The sequence below is a fragment of the Pseudophryne corroboree genome, chromosome 1 (assembly GCF_028390025.1).
Source record: "Pseudophryne corroboree isolate aPseCor3 chromosome 1, aPseCor3.hap2, whole genome shotgun sequence".
Taxonomy (NCBI): Eukaryota; Metazoa; Chordata; class Amphibia; order Anura; family Myobatrachidae; genus Pseudophryne; species Pseudophryne corroboree.
The window spans coordinates 1151446547-1151471237 of record NC_086444.1 but is presented as its reverse complement, the minus strand read 5'-3'; the positions used below and the strand labels follow the sequence as shown (position 1 = coordinate 1151471237).

The 24691-nt window shown below is 47.7% G+C and overlaps 1 protein-coding gene across 6 annotated transcripts in view; it reads right to left on the bottom strand.

The window, feature by feature from the left end:
- Nucleotides 1-24691, bottom strand: part of POLN (DNA polymerase nu) — a 617268-nt gene that overhangs the window by 387556 nt on the left and 205021 nt on the right. For 5 of the 6 annotated variants that reach the window (XM_063924721.1, XM_063924733.1, XM_063924748.1 and 2 more), the window contains one exon: nucleotides 8071-8139. The exons of the other annotated variant lie outside the window; for it this stretch is intronic. In XM_063924721.1, coding sequence (XP_063780791.1) covers nucleotides 8071-8139 — 69 coding nt within the window. The remainder of the gene's footprint in view (nucleotides 1-8070; nucleotides 8140-24691) is intronic. 6 annotated transcript variants of the gene reach the window in all.

The window sequence follows — 24691 nt, the reverse complement described above, 5'->3', positions numbered from 1 at the left end:
CATCAATTGACTGGACGACTACGCAAATACTGGCATGGGGTCCCTCCTGTGCTGAGACTTGTTTAGCCAAAGTTCTTCCTGTTTGTTCTTCCTTCCCCAGGTCATCTGATGTTCCACCTCCTCCATATCAAGACTTCACGGACGTGTTCAGTAAAGCCTCTGCTGATATCCTTCCTCCTCATAGAGAATGGGACTGCCCAATCGACCTCATTCCAGGGAAGGTTCCACCGCGAGGCCGAACTTATCCGTTGTCTCTGCCTGAGACACACTCCATGGAAGAGTACATCAAAGAGAACCTGGCGAAGGGTTTCATCCGACCATCTTCTTCTCCAGCCGGCGCAGGCTTCTTCTTCGTTAAGAAGAAAGACGGTGGTCTGCGTCCGTGTATCCACTACAGAGGTCTGAACAACATTACCGTTAAGAACCGATACCCTTTACCCCTGATTACAGAACTCTTCGATAGAGTTAGTGGTGCAACCATTTTTATAAAGCTGGACTTGAGGGGTGCCTACAATCTCATCCGGATCCATGAGGGTGACGAGTGGAAGACCGCCTTTAACACCCGTGACGGACATTATGAGTACCTCGTCATGCCCTTCGGATTGAGCAACGCTCCAGCAGTCTTCCAGCACTTCGTGAATGAGATCTTCAGGGACATCTTATACCGCCATGTCGTGGATTATCTAGATGACATCCTCATCTTTGCTAATAATCTAGAAGATCATCGTTTCTGGGTAAAGGAGGTTCTTTCCCGTCTCCGTGTCAACCACCTCTATTGTAAATTGGAGAAGTGTATGTTTGAAGTTAAAACCATTCCGTTTCTAGGTTACATTGTGTCCGGTTCCGGACTAGAGATGGATCCTGAGAAACTCCAAGCAATCCAGAATTGGCCTATACCCTTAACCCTCAAAGGGGTCCAGAGGTTCTTAGGGTTCGCCAATTATTATAGAAAGTTTATACGAGACTTTTCCACCATTGTGGCGCCTATCACTGCATTAACCAAGAAAGGTGCTAATCCGTCCAAGTGGTCCGAAGAAGCTACGCAGGCCTTTCACCTTCTGAAGCAACGGTTCATCTCTGCACCAGTTCTGAAACAGCCCGACACCGACTCTCCTTTTATCTTAGAGGTAGATGCCTCCTCCATTGGAGTAGGAGCGGTGTTATCCCAGAGGGCCAAAGATGGACATCTACATCCTTGCAGTTTCTTCTCCCGGAAGTTCTCCCCAGCTGAACGCAACTATGCCATTGGCGATCAGGAGTTGCTAGCCATCAAGCTCGCTCTGGAGGAGTGGAGATACCCGTTGGAGGGAGCTTCTCATTCAATCACCATACTTACCGACCACAAAAATCTTTTATATCTCAAAGGCGCACAATGTCTGAACCCTCGTCAGGCCAGATGGGCACTTTTCTTCTCTAGGTTTGACTTTAAACTCCAGTTCTGTCCGGGTTCTCAGAATCGTAAGGCCGATGCCCTTTCCCGCTCATGGGAGCAAGAAAATGAGTCCGAGTCTGCAGACAAGCATCCTATTATTAATCCGTTGGCATTCTCCACGGTAGGGATGGAGTCTACGCCCCCGCCAGGGAAAAGTTTTGTTAAGCCAGTTCTAAGGAAGAAGCTCATGCATTGGGCACACGCTTCCCGCTTTGCTGGACATACAGGCATTCAGAAAACCCTGGAGTTTATCTCTAGGTCCTACTGGTGGCCAACTCTGAAGAAGGACGTTATGGAATTTATTGCCTCCTGCCCAAAGTGTGCCCAACACAAAGTCTCCCGCCAGTCGCCTGCGGGGCAATTGGTTCCATTATCTGTTCCCCATCGACCATGGACCCATTTGTCGATGGACTTTGTTACCGATCTAGCTATCTGCAACAAGTTTAATACCATCTGGGTGGTAGTTGACCGGTTCACCAAGATGGCACATTTCATCCCTCTCACCGGTCTTCCGTCAGCTTCCAAGTTGGCTCAAGTGTTTATAAGAGATCTTCCGACTTCACAGTCTTCCTAAAGAGATCATCTCGGATCGTGGAGTACAATTTGTAGCCAAATTTTGGCGAAGTTTGTGTCAAGCCCTCCAAGTCAAGTTAAAGTTTTCCACAGCTTACCATCCTCAGACCAATGGTCAAACCGAGAGGGTGAATCAGGACTTGGAGGCCTTCCTCCGTATATATGTGTCTTCCTCTCAAGATGACTGGGTTCAACTCCTTCCTTGGGCCGAGTTCAGCCACAACAATCAATACCATTCCTCATCTTCTTCGACACCATTCTTCATTAATTATGGATTCCACCCTAAAGTCCCAGAATTTCAACCGCTTCCCGCAACTTCTGTTCCAGCAGTGGATGTCACCTTGCGTCAGTTTTCAAATAACTGGAAGAATGTCCGCGTAGCACTGCTTAAAGCCTCATCCAGGTATAAGAAGTTTGCCGATAGGAAGCATAGAGCGGTTCCTGCTCTCAAGGTGGGTGATCGTGTGTGGTTGTCCACGAAGAATTTGAGGTTGAGAGTTCCCAGCATGAAATTTGCACCTCGCTACATCGGTCCCTTCAAGATTGAACAAGTCATCAATCCTGTTGCCTACAGATTACAGTTACCACCCTTCTTGAAAATACCCAGGACATTTCATGTTTCCTTGTTGAAACCGCTGATCCTGAATCGGTTTCATTCCGCACTTCCTCCAGCTCCCAAAGTTCAGACTCAACGAGGAGTCGAGTACGAGGTGGCCAAGATTTTGGACTCACGTTTTCGTTACGGTCAGTTACAGTATCTCATTGACTGGAAGGGCTATGGTCCTGAAGAACGCTCTTGGACCAATGCCTCAGACGTCCATGCTCCTGCCTTGGTCTGAAATTTCCACTCAAAGTTTCCTTTAAAGCCTAAGAAGTGTCCTGGGGCCACTCCTAAAGGGGGGTGCTGTCACGATCCGGGTATCTGGACGCCATTACCTGCCGTTTAGGTGCCTTCTGAGACTGGCCCAGCGTTCCAAATCCGGATCTCATCTGTGTCAACACTCTGCACATCCCTCCTGTCATTCTGAGACACTACCACAGCGGCGCCATGTTTGAATCCAACATGGCGTCTCCCGTCCTCCGCCGCCATTACTGTGTTATTGCTGCAGGTTCTCAGAATCATGTATCATGCCTGCCGCGGCCTCTGCTGCCCTCCAAGTGTCTCAGCATTTAACAGTCATCTGGCATCTCCTGTCCTCCGCGGCCGGCGCCGCCATTATCACTATGTTTGCACATTTCATTTCAAACCAGTTTTCCCTCCAGGTTCCAGCATGGGCGCAGCCATGTTGGATTTGATCACATGCTCCAATTCCTCCAATCCACCGTCTCTGGAATCTGCATAATTGCCCAGCCAATGCCTGCATAGCAGCAGGTATAAATATCCTGTGTCTGGGCCAGATAGATGTCAATGCTTTGAATGTCCTACCTTGTTCCAGTCTCTCTCTCCTGTGGCTTGTTTCTCCAGGTTCCAGTTCCTGTCTCCAGCATCCACAAAGAGACCCGCACCTGCTTTCCATCTTGCAGTGCAGCCTGACTCTACAGCCTTCCGTGGCTGTCCAGTTTCCAGCTATCTACTATCTGCTTCCAAGCAGCCAGCTTTCAACTGATTCCAGCTTCTACCAAACACTGGTGCTGATCCAGCGGATCCTATCTTACCAGCAGTATCCACTACCACCGGTAATCAACTATCAGCTATTCTGTTTCTACGCTCACTAGCATCTCACATCATCCATTCTATATTTCATCACCTGGCTGGTTCCATCCAGCACCCACTCCGTGACTTTAGTACCTGGCTGATTCCATTCAGCACCCACTCCGTGTTTTACCACCTGGCTGGTTCCATCCAGCTGATACAGCAGCTTACTCAAATTACCAGATTCACCTGTTACAACTACTGGCATGTTCCTCGGCTATCTCCACTACTACAACCAGGCCTGGTAAGGATTTCTATCAAAGGACTTTAACATCTGTTCTAACCTACCAGTGCTCTGCAATACCTTCTACGGTTACGTGTTCCAGGAACTGTGTTATTTGCCACTGTCTTTGATTTACTTTGAATGCTGCTTGTCATTTCACGGAGTCTGTTAAATAAACTTTTATTTTGAATTTTAAACTGGTTGTCATGGTCACACCTTCGGGTAATCAATCTGCACTTACATGTCCAGGGGTCTGATTAAACCTCCCAGGTTTAACTTCATCTCAGCCCCTACAACTGAGGCTTCCTCCCGTCAGCCTAAACCCTTAGTTGTGACAGTTAAGATATGGAATTATGTTCACTTCCTGTCTGCGGAGGAGAACCATCATCTCTGCCATCACCTTGGTGAACACCCTCGGCGCCGTGGAGAGACCGAATGGCAGTGCCTGGAATTGATAGTGAATGTCTAACAGTGCAAATCTGAGATAAGCCTGGTGCGGCGGACAAATCGGAATGTGGAGGTACGCATCCTTGATATCCAGGGATACCAGAAACTCTCCCTCCTCCAGACCTGAGATCACCGCTCTCAGAGACTCCATTTTGAAATTGAACTCCCTCAGATAAGGATTTAACAATCTCAAATTCAAAATCGGTCTGACCGAACCATCCGGTTTTGGTACCATGAAAAGGTTTGAATAGTAACCCTTGTGTTGCATATGAGGTGGAACTAGAACAATGACCTCTGACTTTTCCAGTTTTTGGTTGGCTTCCTGTAGGATAGCCCTGTCTGTCGGTAAAGCTGGCAATCCTGATTTGAAGAATCAGTGAGGCGGGAGTTCTTGAAACTCCAGTCTGTACCCCTGGGATACAATATCCTGTACCCAGGGATCCAGGCGGATGACACCCAGACGTGGCTGAAATGTCTGAGTCTCCCACCCACCAGCCCGTCCCCAGGCTGTGCGGTCCACTGTCATGCTGAGGATTTTGAGGAACCAGAAGCAGGCTTCTGGTCCTTGGAGCCTGCAGGTGCAGGCTTTTTGGATTTTGCACGACCAACTCTAAAGAAAGTGGTAGGAGGCTTGGACTTTTTTGTCTTATCGGTCCGAAAGGACTGCGATGCAGATGAAGAAAAGGGTTTCTTCATGGAAGGTGGAGCTGAGGGAAGAAAAGGTGACTTACCCGCAGTTGCCGTGGAAATCCACACATCCAACGCTTCCCCAAATAGAGCCTGACCTGTGTAGGGTAGGTTCTCCACACTTCTCCTGGATTCCGCGTCTGCAGACCATTGGCGTAGCCAGAGTCCCCTGCAAGCTGAGACAGACATGGAAGATATCCTTGCATTCAGCATACCCAGGTCCTTCATGGACTCCATCATGAACCCCGCAGAATCCTTTATGTTACGTAAAAACAATTCAATGTCACTTCTATCCATTGTATCTAAGTCTTCTAGTAACGTGCCTGACCACTTCACTATAGCTTTAGAAATCCATGCACAGGCAATAGTAGGCCTGAAAGCCACCCCTGAAGCAGTGTATATGGATTTGAGCGTAGTGTCAATCTTACGATCAGCCGCTTCTTTTAACGCGGTAGAGCCAGGGACAGGTAAAACCACCTTTTTTGATAGTCTGGAGACAGATGTGTCAACTATGGGTGGGTTTTCCCATCTTTTTCTATCCTCCTCAGGGAAGGGAAAAGCAACCAGAACCCTCTTGGGGATCTGGAATTTTTTCTCTGAGCTTTGCCAGGATTGTTCAAATAGAGCGTTTAATTCTTTAGACGCAGGGAAGGTTAGCGAGGCTTTATTATTGTCTGTCCAGTAAGCCTCCATAACCTGCTCAGGTGCTGTGTCAGTAATGTTTAACACATCTCTAATGGCCTCAATCGTGAGCTGCACCCCCTTTGCCAGGGATTCCGTTCCCCTCTGCACATCCCCATCACCGTCTGCCGTGTCAGAGTCGGTATCCGTGTCATCTTGCATACTCTGGGCAAGTGCACGTTTCTTTGGGTATATGCTAGGGGATTTAGAAGGAATAGAACAGAACCTGACCAAACTGCCATAGAATTCTTTAAAACCTGAGTTTCAGTCTCAGTATGAGCTACCCTATTAGAGATCTGAGAGATCATTCCCTTAATAGAAGTCAGCCATTCTGGCTCAGTGATAGGGATCTGAGACAAGACATTACATTCCTGAGTACATGTAATGGATTCCTCTGGAGAAGAAACATCCTCTGCAGCATAAGACACAGAGTCCCTGGACATGGCTATGTGAGAAGACATACACCCACACTCACACAGGAAAATGTCAGACACAGTTTCCCTCCCAAGTAACTTCAGAGAAACACAGAGCTTGGAGCCAGCACACACACAGCACTCAATTAGGTAGTATAACCAACCTAGCGCTGCCTGTGTACCCTTAATAGACTACACAGTAATACACAGCCTCCCCCCCCCCCTTCTACAACCCCCTGGTATATCGCACAGGATTGCTGGAGTCGTGTGGAGGGACAGCAATACCTGTCAGCGTCTCTGGAGCTGCATCTGCAGGGAGAAAATGGCGCTGAACGCTGCTGGGTCCACTCTGAGGAGAAGCTCCACCCCCAGGACATGGCGCCTCTTCCCGCACTTTCAAATGATTATACTGGCCTAAGGATTTTGCTAGCAGTGTTACCGAGGTCCCTGATAGCCTTGAGTGACCAGTGTAGGGTATCTGCGTTGGCTCAGGGCGCCCCTCATAGCGCCGCACTGTGTACTGCTGAGCTCTCCGGAGCGCAGTTAGTACTGCACTCCTACCTGTTGCCGCCATTCACACCGGCTCCCTGCTTTTCGGGTCGCCGGTGACTCATTCGCCACCGGAATCTTCTGACTCTGTTAGGGGGTGGCGGCATGCTGCGGGAGTGAGCGGTCGCCTCTGGTGGCTAACGATCATCACCCTCAGGAGCTCAGTGTCCTGTCAACGGAGATAGTGGCCATTAACCTCTCTGGGTTGGACACTACTTTCCTCCTAAGTCCCACGAAGCAGGGAGGCTGTTGCCAGCAGCCTGCCGGTGCCTAAACTCTAAGAAAAAAAATAAAACTAGAGAAACTCCTATGGAGCTCCCCTAGCTGTGACCGTCTCCTCTGGGCACATTTTCTAAACTGAGTCTGGTAGGAGGGGCATAGAGGTAGGAACCGGCCCACACTATTAAACTCTTAAAGTGCCAGTGGCTCCTAGTGAACCCGTCTATACCCCATGGTACTAATGTGGACCCCAGCATCCTCTAGGATGTAAGAGAAAGTTAGATGCCTCCTGCCCCCGCATGCCACCCCAATCTAAATAGCACCTGTCTGTGGAGTGCCCTCTCAATTATTATTATTTTTTTTTTTTAAATTCTAGTGAACAACATGGACACGCCCCTTGGCCACATGATCCACTGCAGATGCTCTTTGTGCCATTTGGTTTTATCACACTCTTGCCATACCTGGCAGACTATTAGATAAAGCCTACTGCCCAGGATGAGCCCTTGAAATATTATTAGAAAGACTTGACATCTTGATAATCCACCCCCAATCTGCTCCTCCAATATGGAGTCTCCTGTAGAAGAGCACTGTAGCTCTCAAACGTGAAGATCATGAGAGCAGCATTTGAATCTGAGCAGAAGGTGGGGATGGTGTTTTGAAATCTGAACTGACATTCTTGGGCAGAAGGCCAGGCACTCTACGGTCCAAGCTGGATTAATAATGGCGCTTCAATGATGTTGTGGATTGGGAGTTGTCATTCCCAAGCTCAAATATGAAAAGAGTTAAAAATAATATAGAGAATCTCAAAAACAGACCAATGTGCAACTATTAATCATAATCCAGTATTAGTTGATGCATATCTTCAGCCCATTTTTACAGGAGGGAGATATATAAAACCTTGGCGTGAGATAAAGTAGACAGTGATAAAGTACCGGAAAATCAGCTCATGTAATTTTTTAAATACAGTCCTCTAAATCTGAAGTCCTACTTCTTAATAGTGCATATATGCATCTATTTCTCATCATTAGTATTATTACAGTGTATTTGGTCAAAGAATGAATAATGCTGGTCATATGGAGTAAGTAGTGTACCTAACACAACATTTTTTGAATAAAATATTACCCTGACACCCATCACACCGCACTTTACTCACCTGAAGTTTATGCTGTAGTTTCACCATCAGATGATACAATATATTCAATCTCTTGCAAGTGATATGATGCTGTAAAACACATGGATATTCTGGCTGTTCACATTTTAAAAATGTAACTTTAACCTCTTCTTATAGCATATTTACTTGATATTTTAGTGGCAACGATATGCCATGTTAGAACGGTACAAGAGAAAATAGTGTGAAAAAAGGTACTCAATCGTCTCCCTATTCTCAGAATTTTGAACACTATGGGGTAAATTTACTAAAATGGGAGTTGTATTTAAGATGGGATGTTGCCTATAGCAACCACTCAGATTCTACTTCTAATTTATCTAGCACCTTAGTAAATTTACCCCTATATGTTCAGGTCCTTGCACCTAGGGATACTTTGGCCAATGCTAAGCAGTATCCCTGGCTGGTGAGTACGCAGAAGTGACATCTTCAGTTTAATAAATATTTACCTATGTCCCCTGTATAATAATAAATTCTACATGTGCAATTTTATTGTTATAATTGGTATATGTAGCCCATTGGTTCAAGGTGAATGCATACCACTAAACTTCAGGAAAATAAATCACCATAAAATCTCTTCCTCAGAGTCCATCTGGAATGTCGCTGTGTTATTCATTACCTCGGAGTTAGAGTGTGGGCTATGGAGGTTAGGCGCAAGAACATTAAAAGTTGACTCCTCCCCCTCTAACCCCTCCCACCTCCAGCAGTACCTCAGTCTACATTTAGCAAAGCTGCATGTAGGAATAACACAAGGGGGGTCATTCCGACCTGTTCGCACGCAGCGTTTTTTCGCTGCGGTGCAAACGGGTGCGGAGTGTGCATGCACGGCAGGCGCAATGCGCGTGCGCGATGTTGCCCGGCGACAGGGGTCGCCGGGTTATGTCGCGGCTACCGACGGGAGCGGTCGCAGCGGCGACCGCTAAGAAGATTGACAGGAAGGAGGCGTGGATGGGTGGATCTGGACCGTTGGAGAGCGTTTTTGGGGAGTGGTGAGTAAAACGCAGGCATGTCTAGGACAACGGAGGGCGGAGGTGTGACGTCAAAGCCCGGCCCATCATCGCTGGATCCATCGCACAGGGTAAGTATGTCCAGGGCTGCTCTACTTCTGCTTGAAATTTTTTTAGCTTAGCAGTGCTGCACAAGTGATCGCAGCCCTGCTAAGCTAAAATACAATCCCCCATAGGCGTGGACTGCTGATCGCAGCAGCAGCTAAAAGTTGTTGGCTGCGATCAACTCGGAATGACCACCCAGGAAACTACCTTGAACAAATGGAACAAAAAACCAGAACCAACCAAACAATGACAATATAAATAAGAAGATTTATGGTAGACTTACCATGGATAAATCTCTTTCTGTGAGGTACAATGGGTTCCACAGGGAATACATCAGGGTGTAGAGATGGATCTTGATCCAGAGGCACCAACAGGCTAAAGTTTTAGACTGTCCCAGAATGCATTGCGGGGCCTCCTCTATAACCCCGCCTCCAGGCACTGTGAGCTCAGTTTTGTTAAACAGTCCAATGCAGAAGCAGGTAAAAGAGAAGGCAGATGTTAGACACATAGAACCACGTTCTCACGACAGGAGACTGGACTAGCGACTAATGCCATACAAACCCAAAGAAGCTAAGTGGGTCAGGGTGGGCGCCCTGTGGAACCCAGTGTACCTCGAAGAAAGATTTAACCATGGTAAGTCTACCATAAATCTCCTTTTCTGCAGCGGGGTACACTGTGATCCACAGGGAATACATTGGGGATGTCCTAAAGCAATTCCTCAAGGGAGGGGACGCACCTTAGAAGGTATAAGAACCCGGCGTCCAAAGGAAGCATCCTGGGTGGTGGAAGTATCAAAGGCATAGAACCTAGTAAACGTGTACACTGAGGACCATGTAGCTGCCTTGCACAACTGTTCTGCGGACGCGCCACGATGGGCTGCTTAAGAAGGTCCAACAGACCGAGTAAAATGGGCTTTAATAGCAGCAGGAGCTGGGAGTGCAGCCTGTGCATAAGCTTGTGCAATCACCATTCTAATCCCTCTGGTAAAGGTTTGCTTATTCGCAGGCCAGCCACGTTTGTGGAAAACAAACAGTACGAAGAGGGAATCTGACCTCCTGATAGAGGCAGTCCTTTCCACATATATACGGAGAGCCCGTACCACATCCAAAGACCGTTCTTTGGAGGACAAATCGGAAGAGATGAAGGCTGGAACCACAACCTCTTGATTAAAGTGAAAAGATGACACCACCTTAGGTAAATAACCAGGGTGAGTTCGAAGAACTGCTCGGTCACGATGAAATATCAAAAAGGGTGGACGACAGGACAAAGCGCCTAAGTCTGGCACCCTTCTAGCAGAGGCAATAGCCAGCAGAAACAGGACCTTGGCTGTGAGCTATTTAAGGTCCACTGACTCAAGAGGTTCAAATGGAGACTCTTGTAGGCATTCAGGACAACAGATAAATCCCATGGAGCCACAGGAGGGACATAGGGAGGCTGAATCCGCAGTACGCCCTGAGTGATTGTATGAACGTCAGGTATAGACGCAATTTTTCTCTGAAACCACACCGACAAGGCAGATATGTGAACATTGAGACAACTTCTTGCATCCATGCGTCTGAAGTGGTCATTAACCAGTCCTGGATGAATCGTAGAAGTCGGCCCCCCACCCTAGGATCCCCCAGGGGGAGGCCTGTCCCATCATGCTGCAGGCTTGTCATGAGAAGCAGGCTGACGAGCAGCCCAGAATTGTTAGGCCTTGGGCTTAGCAGTTGTTAGGAGTACGAGACAATCTCGGGTTTGCCTGACCTTCACTTTCCCTTAAGGCCAAAAGCAGGGAAAAGTGCAGAAGGAGTAGCATTTGGGAGAAAGGCAGACATAGTAGTCACCGATTCAGATCCAACTTTTAATAAGGTCTTCCACAAATAAGATGTCCTCAGTAAAGGGGAATACCTCCAAGGACTTTTGGAGTCCAGGTCCACCTTCCATGACCTCAACCACAGAATACAGCGAGCCAGGACAGACTTATTCGACGCCTTGGCAGCCAACACACCCGCCTCAGGGGACGCCTCCTGGTATAGAAAAAGGTGGCAGTGGTATTGTGAGACAGGGAATGTCTGGCGTTGTCAGACATATCCTTGGGCAGCTCTTCCTCTAATGCCTGATCCAGTCATCAATCTATTTTGCAGCTCCAAGAGGACGCAATCATGGTCTATGTACAACACCTGTAAGGGAGTAACAGACTTCAGGCATCCCTCCACATGCTTATCTGTCAGTTCCTACAGTGAGGGAACAGTGGTGAGAGGCGGACGATACCCGATGGGTGACACATGAGTTCACTAGCAGTGAAGTACCTACTTGTTATATAACTCTGCAGGGGGAGGATATCAAGCTAATGCCCATTGTAGACAGGGGGAATGTCTTCCCTGGATTAGACCAGGGGTCTTGTCTGATGTACACTTAATGGTCAGATTGTGGTAACAGAGTTTTATTTACCCTCTGACGTGTGAACATATCAGTTTGTTTAACCACTGTAGGGGAATCCTCTTATCAGTGATTTGTAGGATTTGTTTCCCAGTAACCACAAAGGCAGTGGTATAATTTAGTAATGAAAAATCCTTGTCAGAAACACCTAATATAGGGACTGACAGGACAACATGATCCCCCTCTCTTCAGATAAAATATCAGAGAGATGATTGGATAGGGAGGAGGGAGCAGCCCGCTTAGATGACCCAGAGGCACAACAGTGACCTGGAATAGGGTTTTGTCTGACCAAGGAATGAATCATACGCTACAACCCGTGAGGTAAAATTTGGGGACATCAGTGACTGTAATGTTACAGGTGGTCCCATAGGGGGCATAAAGCGTTCAACTAGAGTACCCAGTAGGTTTGAGAACGCAGCCCAGGTTGGCTCCTGATTGATTACATGAGCTGCGGACTGACTGGGATATGTATAAGACATAGTATCACAGACCATCACACAAAGTTCCCCCTCATCCGTTGCGCATGCTCTGCAGGATGCAGGAGCATCCCCAGATTTACTGCCCTACATGTTAAAAATTATACACAAATGCAACAGAGCGGTTTAGTACGATGAAGCTAGACAGAGTACAATACCTGCGAATAAATTCATTAGCATGTGACTGAGTACCCAGTACACAACACCTGCAAATAAATCCGGTATTATGTGACTGAGTACACAGTAGAATACACGTAATAGGTAAATACTGTGACACATTATATATTGACCCAGACGCACCTAGTCCCCTAGGGTACAGTATACAGTGATTGATATATCTGGAATACACCAAAGTGAAATCACATAACAGATACAGGCACACATAGTCACGTTTGCAATGCAGATAATTGTTTTCATAACAATAAAATTGCATTGGATCATTTATGAACACATATATATATATATATATATATATATATATATACAAAATAGAGAATTCAGCACTCACCATAGCAAGCTCACTTGTCCTCACAACATCAATAAATAAATGATGGGGGTTTAGTTGGTGGATTGGCCAATGCACGGAAGCCTGCATACCGATTTTCAAGGTACCCCACCTTCATGCAGGTCCTACACTATCACAAAGCCTAAAGAATTAAAACCTGGCAACTGTATCACATATAATATAACTGCAAATATGCCCACTAGGTTTAATGTATGCCTGCCACATATCTAGTGGCTTTTAAAGGCATACTAGTCACCTGACACAGCTGATAAATTACTAAGGAGCAGCTGACACAGGTTTAGAACAATTAAGATTACACAGGGGTGCATGAAAAGGCCTGTGACCATGGTTAATAAGAGTTAACCAAAGATTAACCCCAAAATATACAAACAAATATAGAAAACCACAGCACTCGCCACCCCAGAAGCGGGGTGCAGTGTCTGCACTCACCACTCATAGGGTGGGGTGCATGCAGCCCATGGCCACCTACCCAAATACATACAAAATAGAGAATTCAGCACTCACCATAGCAAGCTCACTTGTCCTCACAACATCAATAAATAAATGATGGGGGTTTAGTTGGTGGATTGGCCAATGCACGGAAGCCTGCATACCGATTTTCAAGGTACCCCACCTTCATGCAGGTCCTACACTATCACAAAGCCTAAAGAATTAAAACCTGGCAACTGTATCACATATAATATAACTGCAAATATGCCCACTAGGTTTAATGTATGCCTGCCACATTCTCTATTTTGTATGTATTTGGGTAGGTGGCCATGGGCTGCATGCACCCCACCCTATGAGTGGTGAGTGCATACACTGCACCCCGCTTCTGGGGTGGCGAGTGCTGTGGTTTTCTATATTTGTTTGTATATTTTGGGGTTAATCTTTGGTTAACTCTTATTAACCATGGTCACAGGCCTTTTCATGCACCCCTGTGTAATCTTAATTGTTCTAAACCTGTGTCAGCTGCTCCTTAGTAATTTATCAGCTGTGTCAGGTGACTAGTATGCCTTTAAAAGCCACTAGATATGTGGCAGGCATACATTAAACCTAGTGGGCATATTTGCAGTTATATTATATGTGATACAGTTGCCAGGTTTTAATTCTTTAGGCTTTGTGATAGTGTAGGACCTGCATGAAGGTGGGGTACCTTGAAAATCGGTATGCAGGCTTCCGTGCATTGGCCAATCCACCAACTAAACCCCCATCATTTATTTATTGATGTTGTGAGGACAAGTGAGCTTGCTATGGTGAGTGCTGAATTCTCTATTTTGTATGTATTTGGGTAGGTGGCCATGGGCTGCATGCACCCCACCCTATGAGTGGTGAGTGCAGACACTGCACCCCGCTTCTGGGGTGGCGAGTGCTGTGGTTTTCTATATTTGTTTGTATATTTTGGGGTTAATCTTTGGTTAACTCTTATTAACCATGGTCACAGGCCTTTTCATGCACCCCTGTGTAATCTTAATTGTTCTAAACCTGTGTCAGCTGCTCCTTAGTAATTTATCAGCTGTGTCAGGTGACTAGTATGCCTTTAAAAGCCACTAGATATGTGGCAGGCATACATTAAACCTAGTGGGCATATTTGCAGTTATATTATATGTGATACAGTTGCCAGGTTTTAATTCTTTAGGCTTTGTGATAGTGTAGGACCTGCATGAAGGTGGGGTACCTTGAAAATCGGTATGCAGGCTTCCGTGCATTGGCCAATCCACCAACTAAACCCCCATCATTTATTTATTGATGTTGTGAGGACAAGTGAGCTTGCTATGGTGAGTGCTGAATTCTCTATTTTGTATGTATTTGGGTAGGTGGCCATGGGCTGCATGCACCCCACCCTATGAGTGGTGAGTGCAGACACTGCACCCCGCTTCTGGGGTGGCGAGTGCTGTGGTTTTCTATATTTGTTTGTATATATATATATATATATATAAAACAATGCGCGGTCTCAGACCGGATGTATATATCAGAATATTCGTACAATATATTCTGTCACAGGTACACTGGTTCTTAACTAACGCTGTCTTAGTATCGACATGTAGAATACTTAAGTGTTTGTAAAACCACGGCGCTGATGTACAGGCGGGTTTACAAAGGAGACCTTGCCCTGCAGTCCTAGAGACTAGAAGCATCTATTTTAGAAAATGGCACCCAGCGACTCAGTCAGGGAGTGAGGGAGAGTGTGAGGCAGCTCCAGGGCAGGAACACCAGCAGTAGATGGCGCCCTGAGCCGGGGAAGAGGCTACAAGTCAAGTGCCAGCTCTCCTATGCTGGACTTCTCCACCTGGTACTATGGAGTCTTATTAAAATGGACATTAGTATATCCAACTTGTACTCCTCTGCCAAGGTGGATATGGTGGGGTCCCTGCTCTGTGACAGTGTCCACGCCAGCGTCGCAGCCTGTCTCCCTAGACTGCGATCGGAACGCGATTTAATGGCGGGTCCCGCCTGGGGGACCCTCTTACCTCCTCCCTTCTGTAGCAGCGACGCGAACCAGGAGAGACTACAGCCAGAGTGTCTCCGCCGCAAGTGCCCGGTAACAAAGCCAGCGGGAGTATGCGACGCCGCTGGGGAGGTGATGGAGCCGTAGCAGAGTATGTCACACTGACATATGAAGTGCTGCAGACCTTGAAGTCTTCTAAAAAGCTTTTTTTCAGGGCTACCTAGCGCAGCCCCCTGTTAAGTGACGTGCTTCATGCAGGCACCAACTCTAAAACTGAGCTCACAGTGCCTGGAGGCGGGGTTATAGAGGAGGCCCCGCAATGCATTCTAGGACAGTCTAAAGCTTTAGCCTGTTGGTGCCTTTGGATCAAGATCCATCTTTACACCACCATGTATTTCCTGTGAAACACAGTGTACCCCACTGCAGAAATATCTATTTAATACATATGTCAACAAAAAAACAGACAAACGAGAGGGATCACAGCGTCCCCAAGATGGACTTTGAGGAAGAGATTTTACAGTGAGTAAAAAATCCTTTTTCCTCTTTCAGCCATCTGGGGGATGATGCATTATTCATTTACCTCTGGGAATTCCCAAAGTAAGCTAAGAAGGGGGAATGTCCGGCAGAGACGCACGTAAATCTTACTATCCAAAATGGGCATCCTCAATACTAAAGGTAAGGAAATGGTAATATTTTGTAAACGTGTGCCCAAGAAGCCCCAACAGTGCTGGTCAAATAAGCTCTTATTTGAGCAGGAACAGGCAAATCTAAAGACACTTAAGCCTGCCTAATTTGCCGATGTGACCCGACGAGCTATGGTGTTCTTAGAGGCTGGCCAACCCTCTTGGGAGCATCAATAAGCACCAAAAGATTCTTTGTATGGCAAAAAGGCTGTGTGTGATATATACATTTTAAGGCATGGACTGCATCCAGCAAAGCCAGAGATTATAAATCTGGAGAAGAAGAGTCTGGAGACAAAGCCAGAAGGATGATGTCCAGATTGAGATGGAATGCGGACATTACCTTAGGTAGAAAGGAAGGTTTTGTCCGCAAAACCACCTTACCTGAATGAAAAATAATCAAAGGGGGTTTACAGGACAAAGCAGCCAACTTGGAGACCCTCCAAGCAGATGCAATTGTCAGGAGAACACCATCTTCAATATAAGAAAACACATGTCTATTCACTCCATAGGCTCAAAAGAAGGCTTTTGAAGTGCCGTGAGAACCACATTTAATTCCCAAGGAGAAACATTAGGTACATAAGGAGGCTGTATATGCATAACTCCCTGAAGGAAACATTGAACATCTCGAATATAGGTCGACTTTCTCTAGGAAAGAATGGATAAAGCAGAAACCTGTCTTTTAAGAGAGGAGAGACTGAGTTCTTTAGACAAACCCTCCTGGAGAAAGCCAAGAGGCGTAGAAGACGAAAAATCCCAGACAAAAGATATTTTTACGTTTGCATCAAGAGGTGTATAATTGCAAGACTCGGTGATAAATACTTGGTGGAACCGGTTTGCAGGCCTGGAGCATAGTCCGGACTACTGATCTGGACAAGCCAATTTTAAGCTTAAGATGCTGGTTTCAAAAGCCATGCCGTCAAAGCCAGGTGAGGAAAAATAGGATTTTAATACCTACCGGTAAATCCTTTTCTCTTAGTCCGTAGAGGATGCTGGGGACACTTCAAGAACCATGGGATATAGACGGGATCCACAGGAGACATGGGCACTTTAAGACTTTCAAAGGGGTGCGAACTGGCTCCTCCCTCTATGCCCCTCCTCCAGACTCCAGTTATTGGAACTGTGCCCAGGGAGACGGACATTTAGAGAAAAATTATTTATAGTTAAACTAAGGTGAGATACATACCAGCTTACACCTCAAGCACGCCGTACAACATGGCATTCAACACAACGCAAGTCAACGGCATGAACAATATCAGAAACAGGCTGACTATAAACGTAACACAACATGTGTGTAACCATAACTAATAACTGCAGATACAGTACGCACTGGGACGGGCCACCCAGCATCCTCTACGGCAGGGGTGGGGAACCTACGGCCCGCGGACCATATAAAGCCCGCAAAGCAGTTTGGTCCGGCCCACCCGCTCCTCCCAGTGAGACACGCCGCCGCACAGTCCGGCGGCAGCGTGTCTCAGCTGTCACCACACGGAGGAGAGCGCGGCTATTGTCGGGTGGCGGCGGCGTGTAGGACTTGAAACCAGCCGCCGGTTCGTGAGCCAATCAGAGCTCGCGGACTGGCAGCCAATCAGGAGCCGTGGCTGCCGGTCCGCGAGCTCTGATTGGCTCTCGAACCGGCGGCTGGTTTCAAGTCTTACACGCCGCCGCCCAACATAGCCGCGCTCTCCTCCGTGTACCCGCCGAAAGGAGCGGTAAGCGGGGGGGGGGGGGAGCATCTGTATACCCGGCACTGTGGGGGCATCTGTATACCTGGCACTGTGGGGGCATCTGTATACCTGGCACTGTGAGGGGCATTTGTATACCTGGCACTGTGGGGACATCTGTATACCTGGCACTGTGAGGGGCATTTGTATACCTGGCACTGTGGGGACATCTGTATACCTGGCACTGTGAGGGGCATTTGTATACCTGGCACTGTGGGGGCATCTGTATACCTGGCACTGTGAGGAGCATTTGTATACCTGGCACTGTGAGGGGCATTTGTATGCCTGGCACTGTGAGGGGCATTTGTATGCCTGGCACTGTTGGGACATTTGTATACCTGCACTGTGGGGGCATCTGTATACCTGGCACTGTGAGGGGCATTTGTCTACCTGGCACTGTGGGGGCAATTGTGGATCTGGCACTGCACTATTGGGGGCATATGTGTATCACGTCCCATTTTAACTGGCCACACCCATTTTTTTGGCGCGCGCGGGGGCAGACTTGTATGGCCCCCGAAGGATTTTATAAATATCCAAATGGCCCTCGGTAGAAAAAAGGTTCCCCACCCCTGCTCTACGGACTAAGAGAAAGGGATTTACCGGTAGGTATTAAAATTCTATTTTCTCATACGTCCTAGAGGATGCTGGGGACACTTCAAGAACCATGGGGATTATACCAAAGCTCTAGAACGGGCGGGAGAGTGCAGATGACTCTGCAGCACCGATTGACCAAACATGAGGTCCTCATCAGCAAGGGTATCAAACTTGTAGAACTTCGCAAAGGTGTTTGAACCCGACCAAGTAGCCGCTCGGCAAAGTTGTAAAGCCGAGACCCCTTGGGCAGCCGCCCAGGATGAGCCCACCTTTCTGGTAGAATGGGCCTTCACCGATTTCGGTAACGGCAATCCAGCCGTAGAATGAGCCTGCTGAATCGTATGACAGATCCAGCGTGCAATAGTCTGCTCGGAAGCAGGAGCTCCAATTTTATTGTGAGCATACAGGACAAACAGAGCCTCTGTTTTCCTAAACTGAGCCGTTCTGGCGACATAAATTTTCAAAGCTCTTACTACATCGAGAAGCTTCGATTCCAGCAAAGCGTCAGTAGCCACTGGCACAACAATAGGCAGGTTCAAGTGTAACGATGAAACCACTTTCGACAGAAACTGCTGACGAGTCCTCAATTCTGCTATATCTTCATGGAAGATCAGATAAGGGCTCTTGTGAGACACGGCCGCCAATTCAGACACCTGCCTTGCGGATGCCAAGGCCAACAGCATGACCACTTTCCAAGTAAGGAATTTCAACTCTACCTCCTGTAAAGGTTCAAACCAATGAGATTGAAGGAACTGCAACACCACGTTAAGATCCCATGGTGCCACAGGGGGCACAAAGGGAGGTTGGATGTGCAATACGCCTTTCACGAAGGTCTGAACTTCTGGAAAGGAGGCCAATTGTTTTTGGAAGAAAACCGATAAAGCCGAAATTTGAACTTTAATTGAGCCCAACTTTAGGCCCGCATCCACACCGGCATGTAGAAAATGGAGAAAACGTCCTAACTGAAATTCTTTCGTAGGAACTTTCTGGGATTCACACCAAGACACGTATTTTCTCCAAATACGGTGGTAATGTTTAGACGTTACTCCCTTCCTGGCCTGAATAAGAGTAGGGAAGAATTTCTTGGGAATACCCTTTCGGGCTAGGATCCGGCGTTCAACCTCCAAGCCGTCAAACGAAATTGCGGTAAGTCTTGGAACACGCACGGCCGCTGCCGTAATAGATCCTCCCTCAGAGGAAGAGGCCAGGGATCTCCTATGAGTAATTCCTGAAGATCTGGATACCAAGCCCTCCTTGGCCAATCTGGAACAATGAGGATCGCTTGTACCTTTGTTCTTCTTATAATCTTTATCACTTTTGGAATGAGTGGAAGCGGAGGAAACATGTACACCGACCGAAACACCCACGGTGTCACTAGGGCGTCCACTGCTATTGCTTGAGGGTCTCTCGACCTGGAACAATATCTCTGAAGTTTCTTGTTGAGGCGAGACACCATCATGTCTATTTGAGGAATTCCCCAAAGACTTGTCACTTCTGCAAAGACCTCTTGATGAAGACCCCACTCTCCTGGATGGAGATCGTGTCTGCTGAGGAAGTCTGCTTCCCAGTTGTCCACTCCTGGAATGAAGATCGCTGACAGAGCGCTTGTATGTCTTTCCGCCCACACGGAGCACCTTTGTGGCCTCTGCCATTGCCGCTCTGCTCCTTGTTCCGCCCTGGCGGTTTATGTACGCCACTGCTGTTATGTTGTCCGACTGAATCAAGACGGACCGATTGCGAAGAAGATGTACCGCTTGCAGGAGGCCGTTGTGAATGGCCCTTAACTCCAGAACGTTTATGTCTAGATACATTTCCTGGCTTGACCATTTTCCCTGGAAGTTTTCCCCCTGCGTGACTGCTCCCCAGCCTCGGAGACTCGCATCCGTGGTCACTCTGAATTTACAGAGCCTTTTCCACTGGAAGGAAAACTCTCTGTAATTCTGTGTCCAGAATCATTCCCAAAAACGACAGCCGTTTCGTCAGAACCAACTGCGACTTTGGCAAGTTTAGGAGCCAACCATGTTGCTGCAGAATTGTCAGAGAGAGCGCAATGTTCTGCAGTAATTGGTCCCTGGATCTCGCCTTTATCAGGAGATCATCCAAGTACGGGATAATTGTGACTCCTTGTTTGTGCAGGAGAACCATCATTTCGGCCATTACTTTGGTGAAAACCCTCGGACCCGTGGAGAGACCAAACGGCAACGTCTGAAATAGGTAATGACAATCCTGAACAGCAAACCTCAGGTAAGCCTGATGTGGAGGATAAATGGGAACATGCAAGTAGGCATCCTTTATGTCTACCGACACCATAAAATCCCCCTCCTCCAGACTGGAGATCACAGCCCGGAGAGATTCCATCTTGAATTTGAATTTTCTCAGGTAGAAATTGAGGGATTTGAGGTTCAGGATTGGTCTGACTGAGCCGTCCGGCATTCGGGACCATGAACAGTCTCGAATAAAAGCCTTCTCCCTATTGCGACGGGGGAACCCTGACAATGACCTGATTGTGACACAATTTTTGTATTGCAGCGCATACCACTTCCCTGTCTGGAAGAGAAGCTGGTAAGGCAGATTTGAAAAATCGGTGAGGGGGGATGTCTTGAAACTCCAGGTTGTACCCTTGGGACACTATTTCTAAAACCCATGGGTCCAGGCCTGAATGAGCCCAGAACTGACTGAAGAGTCTGAGACGTGCCCCCACTGGTACGGACTCCCGCAGAGGAGCCCCAGCGTCATGCGGTGGACTTGGCAGAAGCCGGGAGGACTTCTGCTCCTGGGAACCGGCCAGGGCCGGTGATCGCTTACCCTTTCCTCTAGCAGCAAGGAAGGAAGACCCTCGCCCTTTTCTGTATTTATTGGACCGAAAGGACTGCATCTGATAGTGTGCTTTCTTTTGTGGTGCAGGCACATAAGGTAAAAATGATGACTTACCCGCGGTAGCCGTAGATACCAACTCAGCGAGGCCTTAACCAAACAATACACCACCTTTATACAGTAGAGACTCCATAGCTTTCTTAGAGTCAGCATCAGCATTCCATTGATGAATCCACAATGCTCTCCTAGCTGAGACTGCCACGGCATTGGCCCGTCATCCCAAGAGGCCAATATCTCTTGCAGCTTCCTTTAGGTAGACTGCAGCGCCTCTGATATGACCTAGTGTCAGAAGAATGCTATCCCTATCCAGGGTATCCATTTCAGATGACAAGTTATCTGACCATTTTTCGATAGCACTACTCACCCACGCAGATGCAATGGCTGGTCTGAGTAGCGTACCTGTGGTGATATAAATGGATTTCAATGTACTTTCCTGCCTACGATCTGCAGGATCCTTTAGGGCTGCCGTGTCAGGGGACGGAAGAGCCACCTTTTTGGACAGCCTTGAATAGAGCTTTGCCTACAGTGGGGGGTGACTCCCATTTTTCCCTATCCCCAGAGGGAAACGGATACGCCACTACAATCCTTTTGGGAATCTGAAACTTTTTGTCAGGATTTTCCCAAACCTTTTCACAAAGCGCGTTCAGTTCATGAGAGGGAGGAAATGTTACCTCAGGTTTCTTCCCTTTATACATACAGACCCTAGTATCAGGAACAGTAGGGTCCTCCGTGATATGTAATACATCTTTTATAGCCACAATCATGTACTGAATGCTCTTTGCCAGTTTTGGATCTAATCTGGCATCACTATAGTCGACACTTGAATCAGTGTCCATGTCGGTATCTGTGTCTGCCAGCTGGGCAAATTAACGTTTTTGTGACCCAGAGGGGGTCTGGACTTGAAACATCACATCCTCTATGGATTTCTTCCAAGCCTGGTTCTGAGACTCAGATTTATCCAATCTTTTATTAATCAGAGCCACATTTGCATTCAAAGCACTCAAAACATTCACCCAATCCGGTGTCGGCGGTGCCGACAGGGTCACTCCCACGGCGTTTTGTGTCCCTAACATAGTCTCCTCCTAGGAAGAGCACTCCGCCACAGACATGCCGACACACGTGCACCCACCACACGCAGATACACTGGGCCTATAGGGGACAGACCTACAGTAAAGCCTGTCAGAGAGACACAGAGGGAGATATTGCCAGCTCACACCCCAGCGCCTAATCCCGGTCTGAAAACACTACAGACAATGTCCCAGACCTGCAGCGCTTTTATAATATAATATAATGCACCAAAATCACTGTGCCCTTCCCCCCCCCCCCATTTTTTACCCTGTTACTTGTAGAGCAGTGTTGAGGAAGGACCAGCATCTCTGCAGCTTGTGGAGAGAAAATGGCGCTGGGTTGTGTGCTGTGAGGACTAAGCCCCGCCCCCGTACTGGCGCGCTTCAGACCCGCTCTTTTTTTAACTTTTTTATACTGGCGGGGGTCCGGACAGTGCCTTGGCACTTAGTCCGCTGTTGCCAGTCAGATATTTGTGGTTTATATGCTGCCCAGGGCGCCCCCTCCCCGCGCTCTGCACCCTGTAGTGCCGCTGAATGTGGGAGCATGGCGCGCAGCGTGGCCGCTGTGCGGTACCTCAAAGCCATCACTGAAGTCTTCTGATCTTCTTCTACTCACCTGTCTTCTGACTTCTGGCTCTGCAAGGGGGGTGACGGCGGGCTCTGGGAATGAGTATCTAGGCGTACCTAGCGATCAGACCCTCAGGAGCTAATGGTGTCCTGTAGCCAAAGAAGCAGAGCCTTTAAACTCACATAAGTAGGTCTGACTTCTCTCCCCTAAGTCCCACGAAGCAGGGAGACCGTTGCCAGCAGCCTCCCTGAAAATAAAAAACCTAACATAAAGTCTTTTCAGAGAAACTCTGTAAAGCTCCTCAGTATGCATCCAGTCTGCCTGGGCACAGATTCTAAACTGGAGTCTGGAGGAGGGGCATAGAGGGAGGAGCCAGTTCACACCCCTTTGAAAGTCTTAAAGTGCCCATGCCTCCTGTGGATCCCGTCTATACCCCATGGTTCTTGAAGTGTCCCCAGCATCCTCTAGGACGTATGAGAATTCTGGGTGATGACGAATATCTGGCCGAAGAGGCAGATGGTAAGGAGACTCAATCCCCATGCTTTGAAGTAGAGCATACTAGTGTCAATGGTGCCAATTCGGAGTGATCTACTGTAGATGACCAGACATGCCTCCTGTTAAATGTGCTGAAGCACTCGCAGAATCATGGCTATTGGTGGAACAAGCAGCTTAGATGAAACCACCTAGGGGCTGTCATGGCATCCATGAGTACTACGTGAGGATCCTTGGAGCAAGCACCGTACCGATGAAGTTTCTTTCTGAGGTGAGACGCCATGAGGTTGATGTTGGGCTTGCTTCACCTGGAGACCAAAGTAAGGAACACCTTCTGGTTGAGTTCTCATTTAGCAGGATGAACCGTGTAACAACTTAGGAAGTCTGCTTCCCAGTTTTCTACTCCGGGAATGAATACGACTGAAATTTCCGGGAACCAAAGCTCCAACCATCTGAGGATGTGAGATACCTCTTGCATTGCTCTCCAACTGTGAGTCCCGCCTTAATTGTTGAAGTAGGCCACAGCGATTGTGTTGTCCAACTGGATGCGGACTGGATGATCCTGAAGCAAATCCTGAATCTGAGGCTAGGCGTTGCGAATGGCTGAAAGTTCGAGGATATTGATCGGAAGTGATGCTTCCACTTCGGACCATAGCCTCTGAAGATGGTGATGTTGGAAGGCAGCACCCCAACCTCTCAGACTGGCGTCTGTGGTAACTATGCTCCAAATCCAAATGGAGAACGGAGCACCTTGGGTCAGATTCAGAGTGTGTAGCCACCACTGAAGAGATTAACGTGTTTGAACAGACAGATGGAATAGTTGTCTGTCCTACCTTGATTCTGTCCAGGACAGACAAGACAGAATTTGGGAACTGAAGTGTCCTGGCATGGAAACCAGAAAACACGACTGCTTCGCAGGACGCCACCATCTTGCAGAGCAGCTGCATGCACTGGAGCACGGACACCCTTGGAAGAAGAGTGTGCACCCTGGACTGGAGATCCTGGCTCTTTTCCTGAGGAAGGAAGACCCTCTGACACGAGGGGCCAGATGTAATGACGCCCAAGTTCGATGACCGTGCATGATGCCGGCCAAACTCTGACTTTTTTTAAAGGGGCAATCACTTACAAGACATGGTTTTACCTTATGATTGCCGCTTTAAAAAAAAGTCTGCATGGCCGCCGAACTCGGGTGTCATTACATCCGGCCCCATGTATATAAGAGGAGACCCAAAAACACCATCCTCTGGGATTGAAAGAGCCTGAATTTGGGAAATTTTACGAGCCATCCGAAGGATTGAAGGGTGTCCACTGTCAATTGCAGGTGTGTCTGAAGCAGTGCATTGGACAGAGCCTTTATTAACAAATCGTCTATATAGGGGATGATATTAACTCCCTGTTTTCCTAATAAGGCAATCATGTGAGCCATTATCATTGAGACTCTGGGAGCGGTGGATAGACCAGAGGTTCCCAAACGCGGTCCTCAAGGCACCCCAACAGTTCAGGTTTTAGGTATATCCATGGATCAGCACAGATGGTTACATCAAATTAACTAAGGTGCTAATTTAAGCACCTGTGGCCAAGCATGGATACATTTAAAACCAGGACCGTTGGGGTGCCTTGAGTACAGTGTTTGGGAACCTCTGGGATAGACCGAAAGGAAGAGCTTTGAAATTGTAATGCCGAACTTCCACGAAAAAGCAGAGAAGG